This window comes from Clarias gariepinus, chromosome 15 (assembly GCF_024256425.1).
Source record: "Clarias gariepinus isolate MV-2021 ecotype Netherlands chromosome 15, CGAR_prim_01v2, whole genome shotgun sequence".
Taxonomy (NCBI): domain Eukaryota; kingdom Metazoa; phylum Chordata; class Actinopteri; order Siluriformes; family Clariidae; genus Clarias; species Clarias gariepinus.
In genome coordinates, this window is record NC_071114.1 from 30,801,607 (window position 1) to 30,823,297 (window position 21,691).

At 39.0% G+C, this 21,691-nt stretch overlaps 3 protein-coding genes across 3 annotated transcripts; 2 read left to right on the forward strand and 1 right to left on the reverse strand.

Annotated features, from left to right (window-relative positions):
• Nucleotides 1–1,872: 1,872 nt before the first annotated feature.
• Nucleotides 1,873–2,885, reverse strand: exosc6 (exosome component 6). Its single transcript, XM_053513463.1, has one exon. It carries the CDS (start codon nt 2,789–2,791, stop codon nt 1,976–1,978), a length of 816 nt encoding a protein of 271 aa, XP_053369438.1. The 5' UTR covers nt 2,792–2,885; the 3' UTR covers nt 1,873–1,975.
• A 2,597-nt stretch (nt 2,886–5,482) lies between these two features.
• slc38a8b (solute carrier family 38 member 8b) lies at nt 5,483–12,462 on the forward strand. The gene is made up of 10 exons (XM_053513628.1): nt 5,483–5,680; nt 7,028–7,226; nt 7,483–7,633; nt 7,874–7,975; nt 8,989–9,046; nt 9,144–9,258; nt 9,618–9,765; nt 9,886–10,085; nt 10,178–10,229; nt 11,918–12,462. The coding sequence occupies exons 1-10, from the start codon at nt 5,483–5,485 to the stop codon at nt 12,018–12,020; spliced, it is 1,326 nt and encodes a 441-aa protein (XP_053369603.1). The 3' UTR covers nt 12,021–12,462.
• Nucleotides 12,463–13,914: 1,452 nt separating this feature from the next.
• Nucleotides 13,915–21,244, forward strand: aph1b (APH1B gamma secretase subunit). Its single transcript, XM_053512548.1, has 6 exons — nt 13,915–14,185; nt 16,054–16,224; nt 16,329–16,402; nt 17,578–17,700; nt 17,803–17,930; nt 20,147–21,244. The coding sequence occupies exons 1-6, from the start codon at nt 14,073–14,075 to the stop codon at nt 20,312–20,314; spliced, it is 777 nt and encodes a 258-aa protein (XP_053368523.1). The 5' UTR covers nt 13,915–14,072; the 3' UTR covers nt 20,315–21,244.
• The last annotated feature ends 447 nt before the right edge of the window (nt 21,245–21,691 follow it).

Sequence of the window (21,691 nt, forward strand, 5' to 3'; positions counted from 1 at the left end):
GGGAGAAAAGGCTTCCTCTGCATCACTCTCGCATACAGCATCTCCTTGTGTAAAGTGCGCCGAATAGTCGAACGATGCACATTGACTCCGTCTGCAGCAAGATGATGTTGTAGGTCTTTGGTGCTGGTCTGTGGGTTGACTCTGACTGTTCTCACCAGTCGTCGCTTCTGTTTAGCCGAGATTTTTCTTGGTCTGCCACTTCGAGCTTTAACTTGAACTGTGACTGTGGTCTTCTATTTCCTCAATATGTTCCTAACTGTGGAAACAGACAGCTGAAATCTCTGAGACAGCTTTCTGTATCCTTTACCTAAATCATGATGGTGTATCTATGTTTTTAGGTCATTTAAGAGTTGTTTTGAGACCCCCATGTCGCTACTCTTCAGAGAATATTTAAAGAGGAGGAAAACTTACAATTACCAACTCTTTCTCATAATTGGATTCACCTGTGTATGGAGGTCAAGGGTCACTGAGCTTACCAAGCCAATTGGATTTCCAATAATTAGTTCTAAAGGTTTTTAAATAAATAAAATAACAAAAGTGCATAAATGTATGCATCTGCCTAATTTTGTTTAAACAATTATTGCACACTTACTGTAAATCCTATAAACTTCGTTTCACTTCTCAAATATCACTGTGTTTCCTATGTGATATATTTAACTGAAATTTTACTAGAATACACTAGATTTTTACAAATTGATTTTAACCCATGACATAATTTTACAATGTGAAATTTTGGACTGTGAGATCAAAATTAGGACAAATATAAAGTGTAACATGGCTTATAGTTTTATAAATACATTTATATAAGTATTTATATTTTATACAAATGTAATAATGTTATAAATGTTATTTAAATGTCTAAGACTTTAATCTAAAAAAAGAGCTTAAAAGCAAAAGCTTTAATTAAAAAAATTAGGCAAATGTTCAAAATTCAATTGTATTGATTTAGAAAATTAACTAATACTTATAGTCTTAAAATTCCTGTTAGCATCAAGCTAACTAGCTTGCTTGGAAATGCCAACATCATCCGTGTTCATTTTTGGGATACTTCCATTAATGAACTAAGCCATGACCAATGTTGCAGGCTGCACTGTAAAAGACACTCCCCATTTGGGTATCTGACCACAGCTCCTCTTCTTCTTTAGTGTTTAACAGCAGACAAGCTGGCACAAGAGGCAACCATAAAGGGGATTGTTGAGGTCAATATCAAATTGTCAAAGTCGGAGGGGAAAGGTATAGTGACCCGAAGTGTGATAATGAAGTACTAATTAGCAGTCTAAGAATTAGACACAGCGAACTTAATGGCACACTACCTATCGTAGGTAAACACCTAAATGGACTCTAAGAGGAATGCCATGAAAGTGAGACTGTCGAGCATGTATTGCTCTTGTGCAGTAAATATATGCAGGGGTCTTATGGTGGCACAGCTCCAAGAACTATGTCAAGGGCCTTTTAGAATCAGTTGTCACTAAACAGGAAGGAAGCATTTCATGTTTTTGAGGAAGACAAGACTGCAAAGGACGGATGCTGAGGAGAGAGAGAGATCTATAAGTGGCGGTGATGCAACTTGCAGAACTCCAACAAGATGCTGAGAAGAAAGTGCCAGGTAAAGCAAACGAAAGCGTTCAAGACATAGAACAAGTCAAGACGAGATTAGTGGGGGAGGCATTAGACAGTTTATGTTTTTTGTTTTTAAAAAGGTTCTTCTGGAAAATCGGCTTTTAGAGGCTGAGAAGATATTAGACCTAGACATTAGAATTAAGATAACACTAGATATTAGAATTAGACCTACTGTCGCTGTTAAACACTCAAGAAAAAGAGGAGCTGTGGGTATTTAATAACTTATATTTCACAATAACTTTCTGCAACTAGTTTGGTGACAAATCTCCTTTAATGTTCAAAAATGCTGTAGAAAAAAAAATACTTAGACGAAATGTGTGGCATACAGTTTGAGAAGAATAGAACCTAAAGAGCGTTAGTTTTCCGGAGGAGGTGGCGCTTTCCTCTTCACCGCCCGCAGGATGGCTTGTTGCACCACCGGGTACAGCTTGTGACAGCCCTCCACGCACGTTCTCACGGCCGCCGTTAGTGTGTCCTCGCGCATCTCGCCGTCCGCCTGCAGCCCGGAGATCTGGTTGAGGTTGGGGAGGAGCGCCACCGTGACGCGGCCCTGGTCCTCTCCGTCGTGGTTCCCGCGCGCGCTGTCCTGCTCCTCCGCGAGCTCGGGGTCCACGAGGCGCCGCTCTCCGTCCTGCCTGAGCGCGCAGCCCAGCACCGTGTCGTACATCTCGATCCCGGCGTCCGCGAGCGCCATGGACGCGCACGTCACCGCGTGCGCCAGCACGGAGCCGTCGTTTTCCAGCACCACGACGTTGACATCGACCTGCGCGCGCGGGTAGCGGTGCAGGCACACGCCGGGGTTCAGGCTCTCGGCCAGCGCCGCGGACAGGTCGCGCTCCTCGGCGCCCTGGATCCACGCGCCGCGCTTCGGGCTGGAGAACGGCGCCAGGCGGAAGTCGCACACGAGCCGACCGCTCTTCATGTCGGTCTCGTCTTTGCGCTCCGTCTCGCGCGGGCCGTACACCGAGCAGATGATCTTCGTGTTCCCGGCCTCCACGTACGCAGAGCCCTTAGCCTGGCTCACGAGACCGCAGCGCGCGAACACCGGCCGAACGTCTCCGTCTCCCCGCGCGCCCTGCCTGCTGGAGCTGACTTCAGGAACCGTAGGCACGAATAACAGAGGAGACTGGGACACCTCCGGTCCACGGATACGTCTAGTATCAACCGGCATGTTTTACTGTGTGTACATCAAAGCATGCGAGCATCAAACCGGAAATGAGTAATGTCGTGTCTGTTTTAGATTTTCATCGCCATCTACCGGAGTGGAGTGGAACGGTTAGACCCGTCAGCAACATTCATACAATTGTGTTTATTTATAATAAAATCTATTTAAAGGTGCATCAGTCATTCATTTTAATTTGTTGATAGTAGAGTGAACGTTGGTAAAGTGGGACACGTTCTGTCACGCAGTTTTATTACAGCATTTTTCATAAATTTCACAGAATCAACATTAAGTGTCAAAATATTCTCCATTATTCACCCTAAAATAAATGTAAACCTAAAACATGAAAAAAAAAAATAATGAAAAATAGTTTTTAATATAGCCAGTCAAGTTCTGTCACACTACACTGTCCAGGGTGCTTATCCATGTCTTGGACCTTGCTTTTTGCACCGGTACGCAGTCCAGATTAAACAAACTAGTTTTTCTATCGAGCTACTTTCCAATGAGGTTTAGGGTTAAATTTCTTGGCACACACACTATTGCTGCTGCTGAACCATGCAATATTGCACAATATTTGCACAACATATTTTCCAACTGTTGTACTTTATTTATACAGTACAATCTGATGCAAATACAATGTCTTACACTATTAACTTTACACAAATAGATAGATAGATAGATAGATAGATAGATAGATAGAAAAGTATTGATCCCGAAAGACATTACAAACATCCAGTAGCAAAGATAGTAAGTCGATGACTATGTGAAGGATGTTAACGATTAATAATTTATCGGTCACTTGCTGTTAAAACTGTTAACTAATACTGCGTTGTTTTTCTATTTCTGCAACAACAACAACAAAAATAATAATCTGTATGGCTATTAACTTGCACGCCACAAGATGGCGCATCTGCATTGAAGGCAGTGCGCAGTACTGGATATGGTATATTAAGAGGTGGTGTTTTGGATGAGAAGGGATGAGCAGTTTTTTTCGACTTCTCCGTTTTTCTATTTTGGATTCATTATTTTTCCCTCAAATAAGATTTATCCATTTATGGCAGTAATCAACATGGCTTTAAACACATAAATACCATCTCTCACTCACTCATCTATACCACTTTATCCTTATGCAGAATCGCGGGGACCTGGAGCCTATCATAGGAAACTTAGGGCACGAGGCAGGGTACACCCTGGACAGGGTGCCAATCCATTGCAGGGCACACACACACACTACAGGCAATTTGGGATACCAATTAGCCTAATCTACATACTTTGGAATGTGAAAGGAAATCAGAGTACCCAGAGGAAACCCACCAAGCACAGGAAGAACATGCAAACTCCATGCATACAGAGAACGAAATCGAGCCTGGCCGGGAATCGAACCGGGACCCTGGAGGTGCAAGGCGACCATATAAAATATATACCTAAACCCATACTAGCCTCTTTTTTTTTTTAGGGCACTGGTGTGGTAGGTGTTTTGCCTGCCATGCGGAAGGCCCGGGTTCAATTCCCAGCCAGTGCCCAAACCCCCAGCCACTGAATGCAGTGCCGGTCCCAAGTCCGGACAAAATGAAAGGGTTGCGTCAGGAAGGGCATCTGGCCAGGTGTTGTGCGGACTGGATATTCCGCTGTGGCGACCCCTTGCTGGGAGCAGCCGAATAGACAACAACTAGGGGTTTTTTGTGTGCATCTTTTGTAACATAGCTACAAAGTTGCATTACCAAATTTAGTTAATCGTTTTTGAGGACCCCCTCGAAAACGAGATGTTCCATCTCAAGGGGTTATCCTCCTAATACTAATAAAATGTCATGAAGTTAGTTAGTTTATATTCTACTTTATGTATTGTCTGGTGTGTGCATGTGTGCTGTTGATAGATTGGCACCCTGTCCAGGGATTACCCTGCCTTGTCCCAATAGTTTCCTGGGACTGTGGAAGGAAACCATAGTACCCGAAGGAAACCTAGCAAGCATGGAAAGAACATGCAAACCCCACGCACATAGACCTCGGAGCAGAAATTTAACCTGTGACCCTGGAGGTGCAAGGCCACATTGCAAACCACTAAGCCACCATGTCATGCTATATACTGTAGTATATTATATTATCCTGTCCTAATAACGAGACATTCGGCTCAAGAAAAAACGTAATATGCTTTTTGTTCAGTTGGTATAGAAACCTTTGACACATGACTTTGGGCACAATTTTGCTTGGGTTGCTCTGGGTTTTAACGACTGAATCTTTTTTCCACACACCAGTGTGACTTCCACCAGCTTCCTGTAACGATAATGATTTATGGTAAGGAATGCACAATGTACAGTCTCACTGCTTGATTTACTCTGCATATGAATACACACTTGTATCCATTTGTTCCCCATCACTGAGCGCTGCTATTAAACTCCCATCCATTGAGGCCACAGGTGAGACAGACTGACTGACACGTCACGTGACTGCTTTGACTCTATTTCTCACCTAAGCTGTGGCGCGCGCTCGTGACCCGGACTGCGCGCATTTCCAAATAAACGAGACACGAGCCTTAAACCTAGCAGATCTTTCCAACATTTCTCATCTGAGTGCGACTTGTGTGTGTGTGCGTGTGTGTGTATAAGTGCCTAAATTGGAGCGTGCGCTTTGTATAATGAAGACGAGCCGGACGAACTCCTCGGACCTAAATCAGGCTGCGAGTGCCCCTGAGCGCGAGGCAGCATGGAGGAACTGGCGCGTGAGAGCATCCGCAGCATCAGCCTGCTGTACAAACCGGCGCGAGGCACCGAGGCACCGCGTCTCGGCTCCTTCGGGGCAGTTTTCATCATGCTGAAGTCTGCACTAGGAGCCGGGCTCCTCAACTTCCCCTGGGCTTTCGAGAAGGCAGGAGGTGTGAACAGAGCCATCGGTGTAGAACTGGTAAATTCTGATTTCTCACTTCTTCTAAAGTTGCAACTAATGGAGCATTTTAAATAAGAATTATGTACAAATATGCACCAATGCACAATAGTGTCCAAATGACTATATTCCAACGTCTGGTCCGTGTGCATAAAGTTTGCATGTTCTTTCTGTGCTTGCTGAGTTTCCTTTTGGGTACTCCGGTTTCCTCCCACAGTCCAAAGGCATGCAGATTAGGATAAGTGGCATTTCCAAATTGCCCGTAGTGTGAATGAGTGCATGTGCATAACGTACAGTAGATAGAGTTCTTATATAATCTCCAAGGAAAATTGTATTGTTACATCAGCCAGTTTACATGTTATACAACAAGCTCTTGCAAGAATTGCGGTGAGGAAAACAAAGAAGAAAAAAAAGATGTTTACAATTTAAGGTGTATTAACAAGGTATTATTGGGGTCCAATAATACACATATACTGTTTCCATGTACATGATAATTGTATATACAGACGGGAACGAAAGTGTACATAGGGTGCATCAGAAAGTTGAAATAATAATAAAAGAGATGATGGGTTACCATGACAACCACTGTACATACAACCATATACTGTAATGTCTACATAAAATTTATATGAAGGCAAAGGTTTAAATTCTTTAGCTAACATAACATTTTCGCGCACTTTAATTCCAGATGTCTGCTTTAAAGCAAGAGGGGTACACTGATATCTGTTATTCTTAACCTTCATGTGTGGAGATGGACACCGGGTAAAATAGTAAAATAAATATTGTTTAACAACCTGTGTTTAATTAAACACAAGTTGTTAAACAATATTATTTTACTGACCCCAGTGTCCATCTTCATATGTACGTACCTTTATTTATGTCATCCATCATGCTGCTTCCTCCATACTGTAATGCACTTCATATAGTAAATGATTTCAGACACATGGACTATGTTGGATCAGGTGTTTAAATGTCATGGAAACACCATTTTCTTGTTTTAAGTTACATATTTTTTTCAAATAACATCAGTATGTAAGGACCTTAATAAGTGCAACGTTCCAAAGTACAGAACAAAGTTATTAGTGTGTGTGTGTGTCTGTGTCTGTGTGTTTGTTTGAGGGAAAGTGTGTGCACACTGTGCGTATGTGTGCACACTTTTCTCGTTAGGGTGTCAATTGTGTCCTGTTTTTCACATGCTATTACTAATGTGTGTGTGTCTTTCTGTGTGTCCGTATCACGTGTTTTCTTTTTAATCAGTCTCAAAAATGTTTTAATGTGTAGAGTGTGTGTGTGTGTGTGTGTGTGTGTGTGTGTGTGGTGTGTTTATTAGCAGTTAGTCAATAAGTCAGTTAATTTTCTCCCAATCAGGTGTCTCTGATATTTCTGATCAGCGGCCTGGTCATCCTGGGCTACGCCTCATCCATCAGCCGACAGGGCACGTATCACGACGTTGTGAGAGAAGTGTGCGGCCGCAGGATCGGCTATTTGTGTGAGGTCTGCTTCGTCTTTAACCTCTTCATGATCTCTGTGGCATTCCTCGTGGTGGTGCAGGACCAGCTGGAGAAGTGTAAGTGAGGTGTGGCCAAAGGGTGTGTGTGTGTTTCCAATTACTCCATGTAAAGTGTCATTGAAAAATAAGTCAACTCTTTAAAATGACTCGTTTAGCTAAACAATAATTCTTCTGGGTTGGTGATGATTTGACACAATGCATTTTTTTCTATCATAGCAGGGTTTTTTCCCTGTGGCCCGTTTAATATATTATTTTTTAATTTTTCAGTTAATTAACTTTTAATTTCATATTTTGTTTGTGTGTGTGTGTTTAGTGTGTTTGTCCTTATATGAAGTAGTAACAGGAGCAAAAGTGATGCCCTATCACTGGTATACAGACCAGAGCTTCGCACTCTTTGTCGTGTGCTTCATCATCATCCTCCCTCTGTCCATCCCCAAAGAAATAAGCATCCAGAAATACACCAGGTGATCTCTTAGAGAAAATTTTGTGAAAAGTACTAATCACACCTTTATCACTTTAAACAAAAGAAGTGTTACTATTTACAAATGTATTACTATGTGTGCATCAATTAATATTATAAATCTATTTATCAAATTAGTAAAGTAGTAAATAGTTAATTATTTTAATAAATTATATATTTATATAATTTGTATAATTGTGTGTGTGTGTGTGTGTGTGTGTGTGTGTGTGTGTGTGATATACAGTGTATTAGGAACTCTGGCTGCTACATACCTCTGTGTGGCTGTAATTGTTAAATATTATCTGAAAGTGGAACACACAGCAGATCTCCGACCTCAACACGCAGGGTGAGTCTGTCAGTGAGCCAAAGACAAAAAATAAACTTTACATAATATTTATACAAATATTTATCCCTCTTTTTCTAAGCATTTAATGAAAGATTAATGGTTTATTCTGTGTGAAATTGTGAATGTAAAGGTACAAAATAAATATGATGCAGGGCATGTGACAGCGTGATAATTTAGTTTTGAGTTGTACATTTGGGAGAAAATTTGTTTTGCCAAAAATGAATTTATGCAAAGCACATAATAATCCCATGTTCGCAACAATCTTTCACCCTGATGTCGTGTGTGAACTCAAACCAGATTTAAAAGTGTAACTTTACAGTTCTTCTTTAATCACAGAGCCGGTTACTGTTTGTTTGCATCTCTTTTTTTTTTCAACTCTCTGTTTTAGCTTCAAATATTATAAGGAACCCTGGTCACATGACTTTTGGTAAACGTTTCTACATAGAACCTTTAATGACAACCATGCAGTCTTGATAATTAATCAAAAACACTCTTGATAGTTTAATTATACATTTATAAGAAGTCATGACTGTTACAAAGTTCTGGCACTGAGGACTCTATCCATAAATGTCTTCATGAATATTGATGTTTACAGACATTTTGTAATCTGTTCATTATCACTGTGCTCTATACATCATTGTGAATGAGCTGTTACTATGGAAACGATAACATATGATTTACATTTACAGCATTTGGCAGACGGCCTTATCCAGAGCGACTTACATTTTACATTTGAGCAGGTGTTAAGAGCCTTGCTCTAGAGCTGTTTGATGGTGGCAGTTTGATGGTCCTGGGGTTTGAACCTTCCCATCAATAGTCCAATGTCTTAACCACTGAGCCACTTCTGTATCAGAGTGAGCACATTCATGTAAACCTGCTGTTAGAGTTAATCAACTCCTGATAACCAATCAGGGTGTAATATTCATTCAATCATTACACTTATTTAAGCAGGTCATTAAAAGAGCTGATTATACTGAGTGAAATAATTAAAACGCCTAAAATCTATGCTGCAGGATGGACTCGTGGGCCTCCATGTTCAGTGTCGTTCCCACCATCTGCTTCGGCTTCCAGGTGAGATTTAGTTTTAGGTTTCATTGGATAATTTACTCTTTCTCCTAAATATATAAACTTTTTTGGTGATCTCTGTGTGTGTGCGGGTGTGGTTCAGTGCCATGAAGCCTGCATTGCTATTTATAGTAGCATGGAAAATAAAAAGATCAGTCACTGGGTCATCATCGCTGTGACATCCATGATCTTCTGTCTGCTCATCTATACCCTCACTGGTAAGTCAGCTTTAATGTGACCATTATTGTCTCTATCACCTGCAATAACACCTGTAATCTGACCTCTATCACCTGCAATATCACCTGCAATGTCCCCTATCACCTGTAATCCAAACTCCATCACCTATAATGTCCCCTATCACCTATGTAATGTCACCTGTAATGTCATATGTAATTGCCCCATTTCACCTTTATTGTCACTTGTATTGTCTCCCACATCACCCGCAATGTCACCCGCAATGTCACCTGTAATGTCTCCAGTAATGTCTTCAGTACCACCTTTTATGTCTCCTGTAAATAACAGTTTTATAGGTTTAAAAGTTACTCTAAAATAATAACTGTCTTTTATCCCATGACAGGAGTGTTTGGTTTCCTCACATTTGGACGGGGAGTGGCATCTGATATCCTGATGTCATATCCTGGAAATGATGTGGTGATGATTGTCGCGAGGCTGTTGTTTGGGATTTCGATCATCACAATTTACCCCATTATACTTCTCCTGGGCAGGTAATGTACATGAAAAATAAATATATCTCATCATGATTATGGTATACCTTACACACACACACACACACACACAAACACACACACAAATTCCCTCCGTATGACTGCGTTCTCTTTCCTCAGGACCGTCATTCTGGCGTTGATGCTGCGTTACCGGGAGCGACGCGCCTTGGTTACAGTGGAGTTTGAATGCCGTTGCCGAGTCCTTCTGACTGTCCTGTGGATCGCTGTGACACTTCTTATTGCTGTCTATGTTCCGGACATGAGTCACGTCATTAGTGTGATTGGAGGAATCAGCGCCTTCTTTATATTCATTTTTCCTGGTGATATATTCATTCATACAAAAACAACCAAATTACTAGCAAAAAAATATGATAAAATGAGATAACAATGAATTGAAATTGTTCTTTTACAGGGCTGTGTCTCATTTTTGCCATGCAGACAGAACCATTAAATTACAGATTAAAGTGAGTATTTTTTACATTAGACTTCATTTCCATGCAGCTATTATCAGATTGCTTTTTGAAAAAAATAAAACAAAAGTGCAAGCAATTCCCTGCTGCAACATATTTTACTTTTATCACTGTGTTGCAGTGGTGCCACAAGAAAATGCAATCACTATCCAATTACAGCAGTAAGCTGTACTCTGTGGGCTTGGCTTTAATCAAAGAAGGAAAAAGGGTCTTATGGAGCAATCTTAATACATTCACCAATCCTTTTCTTTTTTCTACCAAACTGAACCTTTAAACTTTACACTCCACAGAATTTATTCTCAGACATGACAAAAGAATGCTTGATATGAATAAAACACTTGACTTGTTATCCCCAGTTTCATGGCATGCTCATGAGCAGATCGCCTTGACGATTGCTGAATGGATGCTCTTACTGCTTCCACATTTTCTGGTGTTCTAAAAGTCCTAAGTATGCAAGATGATTTTCTTTTCAGTGTGTATTCCAAAGGTTCGAAATCCTTAGCAAAATCATTTCCCAATCTGGTACAGATGCATTTCAGTCAAACACAACTCGTGTATGGAATGCTCTCTGCATCACTATCACAGAACGGTTGTTCTCATAATACACTTGAACAACAAAGCTCCGATGTTCACTGGTCCAACTCATTATGGGTACTGAAAACGGTGGAGCCTAACCTACCAAATGAGACCAACCCCGCCTCCCTACCAAAACTGCAGTCTGCATAGTGCCCCTTGAAAATGTGGGAGATCTTTATGCCCCACCCAATATATACATTACACACTCACAAATTACTTTCTTAACTTTTGTGCACATCATACATTTCCCGCCGAATGTAAAAGTAGCATCATCAATAGCAAAAACGGTACATCAGGCTGAGCTCATAGCTACTGAAACCCCGGTCTAGCGGGCGGCCAGAGCAGCGGGCGGCCGGTGTAGCTGGCAGCTGGTGTAACGAACAGGTCCCTTTCCATATGACAGTAGGCAGTGTCATCTCATGTGACAGTAGACAGCATCGTCGTCTCCTTTTAGGTTATACTGTGAGGTAAATAATATGTATGTTAAAACATTAAAACAGCATTAGGAGCAGCAGCGAGTTGAACACACACACACACCATTCTCAGGTAATGGTAGCACACGGGCATCTGGATCTGTACGCCGGTGGTGCCGCTGGTACCCTCTAGTTATCTATATTTTCTAAACTATTAAGTATTTCTTATCTATAATTTCATTAAAATAAAACTAAAGTATCATTTCTCTACACTGCTGTATTTCTTTATTATATACAGTACTGCGCAAAAGTATAAATGCTGTTATACTGTATATGTTTATCATGTCTGCATTATTATGTCCAAAACCATTCAGTATTTCCGAATATACCTTAAAATTAATTTATAAATAACATTAAATACGAATATTTGCATGTAAGTAATATATTACATGACAGACCAGTTTTCACTAACACTAATTCTCAATGTCTCCATGGAGTTTGTCTGACCGATTGATGGCAGATAATACACACGTCTGACACACATTCAGAGTTTAATTGTTTAAAATCAGTTTTATACAATCCTCATGTCATGAATTAAAATTCATATATTGTGTTTGGTTTTCTGCTTGACACAGAATCTCCTTCATCAGCTCTAACATTTTCCATCACTATTAAACATCTGTGTGTTTACAGGATTTTCCTGACAGCATGGGGTGTTGTCACTGTTGTTGTTGGAGCCTTCATCTTTGGCCAGAGTACCACCATCGCTGTCATGGAGCTCACAAACAAGGCTTGATCATCATCATCATCATTATAATTATTAATATTATTCAATTCAGCCAGGTGTTCATTTGATGCTGACTCTGTGTGGAAAGCATTTTTTCTACATCCTTAACACTTATCATCCCATTTTAGTTATTTTTTTTATAATAAGTACTTAAAGAAGCACATTTCACACTAAATACTCCAACATGAAAATAACCAATAATCCAGTTTTGAGTCAGTATTAATATTTACACTTTACACTGATTATAGTGACTGGAAATTTTACCACTCACACTCAGGGTTTTTAAAGGACATTTTAACTTACTGAATTGTTTTATTTCCTATTTTACGTTGCATTTTAACAGAGGAATTCAGCATAAGCTGTGTTGCTCAACAAAATAAGATTTATATTGTTGATGTTAATTATTAATGCCAAAGATAATATGTATAACAAATTTTATGATTTTATGAAATGTCTGGAGGAAAAATAAAATGTTTCTTAAGACAGTATAAAATTGTGTGATTGTTTCTTTCAATTTAAAATTTTTTTACCCCGACTTCAGCCTGTAAATCTGCTAGGGTTTTATTCAATATAGATGAGTTGAAACTGAACACAAGCTTTTGTTGTATGTACAGTTGGACAAAACATATGGAACATGTTTTTTACAACCATGTTTTGAGCACACACACACACACACCTGTTGCCATCTCAGGGAGTTTTTCCTTGCCACCATTGCCCATTATGGACAAACTAATAATTATCATTGATACATATTTCCTCACACTTTTTGGAGTTGTTTTCTATTTTGTTTTTTATTTTTTTGTGACAATGACTATTATTAAAAGTGCTATATAATTTTTTTTTAAAGTTCTTAGCCAAATGTAATTGTCATTAATAATCTATTGATTTCTTAATAGGTATATTCAATTTACGGTATCTTTTCTCTACACTGCCGTATGACTTTATGATAAAAACAATATGAGACAAAGACTCACAAGCTAATTATACAATACTGGGCTTTTATTAATAACTAGGTTACCCATAGTAACAAGTTATTACCTATGGTTCCACCTACAAGCAGATCCTGACGCCTGTGTGCTATCATCACCTGTAAATGGAGTATGCGGTCAACCCATGGCCGCGCCTCATTCTGCTTCAAGTTTTGTATGCACTGTGGCTGTGGATATGTCGCAGTTTAAGCCGGGGGTTCATTCACTCATCATTATACGCGCCGTCACTTTTGATGCTTTGCATCCAGACTATGAGCTCGGCCTGGAGTGCGTGATCAACTCACAACTCACTCCAATGTTTTGTCGTCCCTTAATTCTGCCTGTTGTATACGCTGCTTACTGTAACATCCAGTGAGGAACACTTGTGACACACACACAGTATGACATAAAAATTGTCGATGACGCCAGCTACTGTAACAGTGGTGAATGCATTTGACACGATTGTGACAAAACTACCTGTGCAAACACCGCCCGGCCACCAAACAAACAGAAGTTCTGTTGTATATTGTGGCTTAGTGATTAGCACTGTGGCCTTGTACCTCCAGGGTTTGGGTTTGATTCCCACAAAGGCTAACTGTCTTTTCCAAATTGCCATATAAATTAAATCCATTTAAGTCCATAGTGTGTGAATGAACATGTGTATGTGCCATGTCATGGATTGGCACCTAATCTAAGCAGGATAGGCTCCAGGCCCCCCGTGACCCTGTATACAGGATACAGAATGTCATATAGTTGTTGATAAGTAATACTTATCCATTTCCTAAAGGCAGAACTTCCGCAGACAGACTTTTATTTTGAAACTTATTTCATCTTATTTTGCGGCTTCCGGTCATTGGACTTCTGCGCTGAAATATATTTGGGGTTTTATTTATGTAAAAGCAAATATAGAATTATATTTCGCCGAGGACCCTGCATGTTAACGCTTCAACGTTTAACTTAAACGTTGGGTTAGTCTTTGCCTAGCTTTAAATAACATATAAAATATTTAAATATCAGGTTGGTTAGTGTGTATGGGCGGACCGGAAGTAGCCGCAGTAGTGTTTCCGGTAGGGAAGCGGTTTGGAGTTTAACGATGACGGCGGCGGTGTTTTTTGGCTGTACTTTTATTGCCTTCAGTCCGGCTGTGGCCTTGTTCCTGCTCACTATCGCCCGGGATCCTCTGCGGGTCATTTTCCTCATCGCCGGGTGAGAAACTTGAACACTCCGCTGTGAATGTTAGCTAGATGGCTAGAAGTGTTAGCCAGCGCTGTTAGCCTGGTGCTTAATGACGCGGTGTTTATGGAGGTGCGCGTGATGATTTCCCAGCTAGATTTCCCACTTCCCTTCGCTCAGGTCAGCAGAGCTTATTAGTTTATTCAGTTATTCAGCGCGCCATTTCACCAACCCGGTACTTGTTTATAAATTGAGCTCCACTATCTTTAAAATTATTGTGGCATCACATTACATCAAAGATATGTAGAAAGAACAGAATCACGCTCATAAATATAGTCTCTCTCTTTATTTCTGTTTCTCTCTCGCTCTCACTGTCACACAAACACACACACACACACACACACATAGAAGAGAAAGGAATAAATTAATGCATGGAATATACATTCATATACACATTTATCATAATCTGCACGAAGCATACATACATACATACTGTACATACATGGGTATTTGATCTAGGGATGGAAATCACCTAGAAACACCCAATATTATCACGATACCTCGGCATTCAGTTGGTTGCTCTTTTAATGTCATGATTTCATAAATGTCCCGAATCAATATTAATATTTTTGCCAGATTTTGTTACATTAGCAAGTAATTCGCTCATACCACACAGGATGCTGTGCTGTCTTCCAGTGTGTGAGTAGTTTCAAGTGGATTATAGAGGACCTGCAAATATATCTAAATAACATATATATATATATATATATATATATATATATATAATGATTTTGCATGATTTTATGCTTTGCTCTGCTGTCACATGATTGACTAATTAGATAATTGCATGAACATACAGGTGTTCCTAATAAAGTGTACCATGTATACAGCCAGGTCTATACATGAATTTGTGCCTTTTTTGTGGCATTTGTGCCTCTGTTCTCCACCACGTTGGGATTGAAATGATTTGACAGAACTGCTGACTTTCAGTTCGATTCTTTAAAAATAGAATGGCTAAAAAGACCTAGCCAAATACTCTGTGACGTTACCCATAGGTTTTTTGAAGAGCGGTTTTGAAGCTCAGCTGTAAGGCCCATCTTGGCCGAATAAACCTTGTTGGTTGTTGTCATATATATAAGTACTGCTGAAAATTATTGACTAAAGAGCTTGGCTGCACCAAATCAGCACTACTTTGTAGTACACTCATGGAACACTACATGTTGGCCGTTATTACAGCTGTGAAAATCAAAAGAATGTACACATTGACATATTTTAAACCACAGTCATTTAATAGAGAATGTGCTGTTGAAATAACAAAAGACTTAGTGTCTCAAAATCAGCACTACTATTTAGCACACTTATGGAATTACCAACCAAAGGTCTTGTGAAATAAGTAATCCGAGATTTTAACACATGCACACAACTTCAATCATCCTCTTGCCAACATGCCTCAAGTAAAACAGCCTGTGACCACATCACAAAAAGTACATTTTAAAAAAAGGACAGTGAACACACTGAATGTTGTTTTGATTTAAATCAATGGACAAAAATATTCTTTAACGGTGTAAAAATGTATGAAAAACAAGTATGTATATACAGTACTGTACGTACATCTTTTCTTTTCTTTTACTTTTTACTTTTTTTCTCCTTCTGCTGATCCAAAAAATTGTGATTGTGATCAGAAACATGATGCAATCTGATCCATGAGTTTTGTAATTCGTTGCAGTTTTATAATAAAACAATACATTGTTGTTTCTGAAAATTGTATATTAATTATGAAAGCATTTTATAGAGAGAGTGGAATTTCCTGCATGTGAAGGAGGGATGAGGAGCGTTCTTTTGATTGTCTTTTCTGTTTGTACTAACGCTGCTGTTATTGGTGCCTTTTTTTCATCTCTTAGAGCATTTTTCTGGCTTGTGTCCTTGCTGCTGTCGTCGTTGGTGTGGTTCGTCGCTGTACAGATTAGTAATAAAGACAGCGGTTCACAGCAGAAAGGCCTGCTGGTGTTCGGAGTGCTGCTGTCTGTCCTGCTTCAGGAACTCTTCAGATTCGCCTACTACAAACTCTTAAAGTCAGAGAGAACTTATACTCTTACACAAACTTTACTTGTCATTAAAAACAGGAGCATTAGCGTGTCATTATTCATTATTAACAGTCATCTAATGTGATTTACAGAAAAGCAAATGAAGGATTGCTGGCCATCAGCCAAGAGGAGACAATGCCCATCTCTATTCGACAGCTGGCTTACGGTATTACACCTGACTGAGCTTTCATTTGTTTAGTAAACATATGTATTTAGCGATCAGTCACTTGTTTTAAACTGACAGAGCTGTACCCGAAATCATAAGATGTAAAAAAAATAATAATAATAAACTACATAAGCATGTGCTGTTTAAAAGAATACAAATTCAGATAAAAGTAATGATTTATTTGTAGTTCGTAGTTCAGGTCAAGCAGTTAATTTAATTCATTAATTTTTTTAATTTATATTTATTTTAAAACAGTTACATGTTCTTATCAAGATTGTTAACATACAATACTGTTTAAAGGTCCTGAGCTAATGCTCATTTGATGTAAAATAAATTAAAGAAATGGAAATTTTTTTTAAAATTGTGGCAGGCTGCACAGTGTCTTAAGATACAATTTAAAAAGATGCATGCATTACTTTTCAGTGTTCAGTAAATTATGGCCAGTTTAGTACTATTTACAAGTTTAAGTTTATCTAAAATAATTTTATAATAAAGTAGGGGTTATCTAACAATGATCTAGTAATCAAATGAAGATAGGTTATTACCTCAGAGTTTTAAATAAAATAAAATGCTGCCTACATTCACATTTCTGATGAATGTCTGTGACACACTGGCCACAAACACTGCCAACAGGACAAATAAATAATCATTTCTGTTTTTATATATAATATACACAGAGAAAGAGAAATAGTTTTTTTTAATATATATATATATACTAAACTGTAAAAGAATGTTAGCATACCATATGTAATGAGGAATCATACAGCTTTAACGGAAAGAATCAGTTGAATCGACTCATAAGTCAAATTGAATCGCCGTATTTGGTGAATGAACATAGAATCTACAAATGAGTTGTGTAGAGAATCAAGATATTTCATCAGCATGACTCGGTTTATCAGCACAATAACAGAACAGTGGAGTTAAAATTCCAATAACCCCAATCTGGGAACGATGTAAAGATACTCAAGGTCTCATTGCAGTAGTAATACTATGAGACATTTATGGATAAATGTCTCAGGAAATAGCAATTACACAGTAAAGGAGGTATGTGTTCAAAATGAGCAAGATTTTTTGTTTTTCAGGTCTAATAGATTACCGTTCCAACAGCAGAAACATGCAACATGACAGATTGATAAATTGTTTAATTTAAACAGGATATTTGTGTGTGTTTTTAGTGTCTGGTCTAGGATTTGGATTGATGAGCGGTGCGTTCTCAGTGGTTAATATCCTGTCCGACTCTGTGGGTCCGGGTACTGTGGGCATCCACGGAGATTCACAACATTACTTCATTTCCTCAGGTAGAAAACCCTTTCTGTTATTCTGTGTTTTTGTGTGTTTATTTTATTTATTTTATTCAATATGAACAATATCACATCTTTTGCTTTTGTTTTCCTCTGCAGCCTTCATGACTCTTGCTATAATCTTGCTGCACATGTTCTGGGGCGTGGTCTTCTTCGACTCCTGTGAGCGTCGGCGGTGGTGGTCACTCGGGGCAGTGGTGTGCAGTCACCTCTTGGTGTCATGTTTGGTAAGAATAAAGCAAACAAACAAATGGGCCGAAGACTATCACGTGTGTCCTCCGAACCACGTGACGCCAGCCGACCGCATCTTTTCTAACTGCTCGCTCACGCACTGTGAGGGGCGGCGTAACACACTCGGAGGACAGTGCTATCCGCTCCTTCCGCTTGCTCACAGATGCCTTGATTGGCTGTAGAGCTGTAATTAATGTGGGAGCATGAAGTTTCTCTCATCCCTCCTCTCTAAGAAAGCTCGGCCAACTTGCACCACTAGGAGGCCCCTTATGATTGTATTTCTAACCTGAATATAGATGTGAAGAGGAGTATGTTAAGTTAAAAGAGATTACTTACAAATATTAACAAGCTGATCCAACAAGAGACAAGTAACAAGACTGGACAAGTTTATAAAACTCTTTGAAGAAGGAACACCAGTACACAGTGTAGCAAAAGATGTCGGTTGTTGCCATTCGGCTGTGTCTAAAATTTGGGTGGAGAATAAACAATGTGGAGACAATTATGTGCAAACACAAGAGTCAATGACTGACAGAACTGGAAGAAATCAGGTGAATAAAATGTGTTTTCTGGAACTTCTGTCTGATGTTCTAATGAAGGAACCAAATAAAGAAGCAAACGATTCTTATCAATAGAAGATCAGTGAGGAAGCCATTTTTAGGATGGTAAGGCATATTGCAATTGACCAAGAGTGCTAATGGTTTGCTTTAGGAAAAAGCAGGCAGATCAACTCAAACAGCAAACAAAGTTTAAATGTGTCTCTAGCCAATAAAACATTAGTGGTGGACATTAATTGTCCTCTGTCAAAGCACTCAATTTGTCAAGCTCTAATAATTAAAATTAAAACGATTTCGATGAATATTGTTTTTCATTAGCAAAAACCATGCCTCAGACACTTCAGGACAAAGAGGAGCACCACAACTTCTCTCTTTTTTTTTTTTTTTGCTGATTATTCCATATTTTTTTCCTCAACATTGAGTGATTTGATAATGTTTTCCTCACAGGAAAAAAATACAGAGGGATAGTTATACAGAGCACATTAAAAAGAGCTGCACAGACTAAGAGGGAAAAGTTATGACTGGGAGAAATATACACACAAAAAGAATGACAGATGTGGAGCAATATGTAGAGAATATGACAAGCGAGAGAAAAATTTGGAGAAGGAAAAACGGAAAGAGAGAGCTTGAGAAATGCACAGAACGAGAGATGCATACAAGGACATGAAAGAAGTACACACCCATAGTTTTGTAATAAAATGTCTGCAATAAAATGTGTTAGCTGTGTAAGTACAGTGGGGTCAATAAGTATTTGATCACCCTGTGATTTTGCAAGTTCTTTTACTTGGGTGCATTTCCACTGAGAGACAGGATCTAAAAAGAAAAATCCGAAAATTACATTGTATGATTTTTTTTTTTAACAATTTATTTGTGAATTACTGTGTCAAATAGGTATTTGATCACTTGCGTCAAAATTTTTTAATATTTTGTACAAAAGCCTTTGTTAACAATTACAGAGTTCAAACGATTTCTGTAGTTCTTCACCAGGTTTGCACACACTGCAGATGGGATTTTGGCCCACTCCTCCATACAGAGCTTTTCTAGATCTGTCAGATTTTGGGGCTGTCGCTGAGCAGCTCCAACCCCTCCATGATTTCTAAGTAAGAGAACTTGCAAGTATGGTTTAGTTATTGGTATATGATTTCTTTTTAAAGACCAACAACCTCTAGCGGCTTTAAGAGCAACTCCTGACCCAGGTAGAGAATGAATGAGCGTTCTCTACAGATCTTAAAACAGTATGAAGACATCTTTTAGAAGGCCTACAGGTCGACCAGCTCATGATTCAGCTTATTTTACTTCTTTCTTTAAACTTAACTATCAGTCTGTTAACTGATAGTGTAAAGGGGGATTTTAGAATTCCTAGCCGGCCAGTGCACATTCAGACTGAACATCAGCTTAAAGATGGAGATATTCCAATCTTAGAACAAAGAAACTAACAGTAGGTATAATAACAGCAACACATTTTGGTTTGTAGATTTTACTATAAAACTACTTGCATGTTTGTGTGTATGCTAAGAAAGAAATACATAAGTAAGGCTGCGACAGAGAAACATGCACTAAAAGAGAGAGAACGAGAGATGTTTCTGATGCTATTTTTGTAAAATGTAAATTGTGTAAAAGCTCAAAATTGTTTATGTTCTTTTTTGTTGTTGTTTCAGACGTTTGTGAACCCGCAGTACGAAGGCAGTCTGATCCCCACTTACATGGTTCTGTGTGTGATGGCCGGCTGGGCGTTCTCCTGTGCCGGTGGTTCTGTGAGGAACCTCAGGCTTTGTCTCACCTGCAGGGACAAAGACTTCCTCCTGGTCAATCACAGGCCGAGATAACGGATTCTCTGTCTCTGTAAAGACTGGAACTCTCCGAGTTCAGGGATTCTTAAACCCCAGACTCTTGTTAGAACCATGATGTGGGCAGGGGAATTTTCCTTTGTGCGTATTCTGCACTTTTTTTGTATCTTTTTCCTTTTCTGTCTCTGTACCTCACCTCTGTCTGTGTGAGACAGAAAGAGAGAGAATTGCAGAACAACTGGTTATTTTAAACAAACTTTACAGTCAGTTCCTGCTGGTTTTGTCTGTGTGTTTATTCTGTTCTTCGAGTGTTTCTTAACAAATCTAAGCCAGATTTACTGATAAATCTGTTCTTCTTTAATAATAATAATTTAATTAGGCGGCACAGTGGCAGAGCACTTAACACTGTGGCCTCGCACCTTCAGGGTTGGGCTCGATTCCCGCCTCAGGTCTGTGTGGAGACTGCATGTTCTCTCCATGCTTTGTGGGTTTTCTCTGGGTTCTCTGGTTTCTTCCCATAGTCCGAATACATGCACATTAGCCTAATTGGCATTTTTAAATTGCCTGTAGTGTGTGCTTGTTTGTCCTGCGGGGGACTGGCACCCTGTACAGGGTTTCCTGTGCCATGAGTCCACTGGGATAGATTCCAGGCCTTCTGCAACCCTGAACAGGATATATAAAGAGCGCTAAAGAAAGTGAAAGAGAAATGTAATTAAGCAAGATTATGTCAAACAAATATTTGCTCTTCTGATTATAAATGTCAGTTCATTGATAAATTGACAAATCAGTTGTAAAATTTGTCAAAAAAAATGAGTTCATTAAATAAAAAAAGCAGACATATGAATAAACTGTCACATAAACATAAAAGACCAATAGTTGCAGTACTTTTACTCTTGAAATGTACTTTTTCCATTTAAAACAAGTTAGAGTTAATGAAAAAGTTTGTGAAATAAATATGATTAAAGTTGAGTCTTTGCGTTTAAGTTTCCTGCAGCTTGTGATCACTTTGTGTATGACTTAAATGAAAAGAAAATGTAGTTAAAAGTTTAGACATTTCTTTGTATGCATTATAGTAATAGTTGTACAAAAAACATTTCTATATAAACAAAAAAAGATTATAAATATAGTATATTAAGTTATACACATTATATATAAATTTCTACACTGAGCAGATGAAAATACATTAGTACGGAGTCCTAAACTCCTCAATGATTTGCTTCCTGAATTTGTTGCAATTTTTTCTCAGAAATAAACTATCTTCAATTATTAGTCAACTGGACTTTTTGTTAGGTGGAAATGTTTCACTACCTATTCAGGTAGTGAACTGTGGAAGTCAGTGGAATGACTGAAGAAGCTACTTGGATGACCAGTGAAATGTCAATTGTTAATTTCTTGCAAAATCGGTAAAAATGCTGA

Bases quoted from the DNA above. Each gene is read 5' to 3' on its own strand.
- exosc6 (XM_053513463.1), bottom strand. From the start codon at position 2,791: ATGCCGGTTGATACTAGACGTATCCGTGGACCGGAGGTGTCCCAGTCT.
- aph1b (XM_053512548.1), top strand. From the start codon at position 14,073: ATGACGGCGGCGGTGTTTTTTGGCTGTACTTTTATTGCCTTCAGTCCG. The intron at 14,186-16,053 runs GTGAGAAACTTG...TTCATCTCTTAG, and splicing joins GTCATTTTCCTCATCGCCGG to AGCATTTTTCTGGCTTGTGT. The intron at 16,403-17,577 runs GTATTACACCTG...GTGTGTTTTTAG, and splicing joins TATTCGACAGCTGGCTTACG to TGTCTGGTCTAGGATTTGGA.
- slc38a8b (XM_053513628.1), top strand. From the start codon at position 5,483: ATGGAGGAACTGGCGCGTGAGAGCATCCGCAGCATCAGCCTGCTGTAC. The intron at 7,634-7,873 runs GTGATCTCTTAG...TGTGATATACAG, and splicing joins AGCATCCAGAAATACACCAG to TGTATTAGGAACTCTGGCTG. The intron at 10,230-11,917 runs GTGAGTATTTTT...GTGTGTTTACAG, and splicing joins CCATTAAATTACAGATTAAA to GATTTTCCTGACAGCATGGG.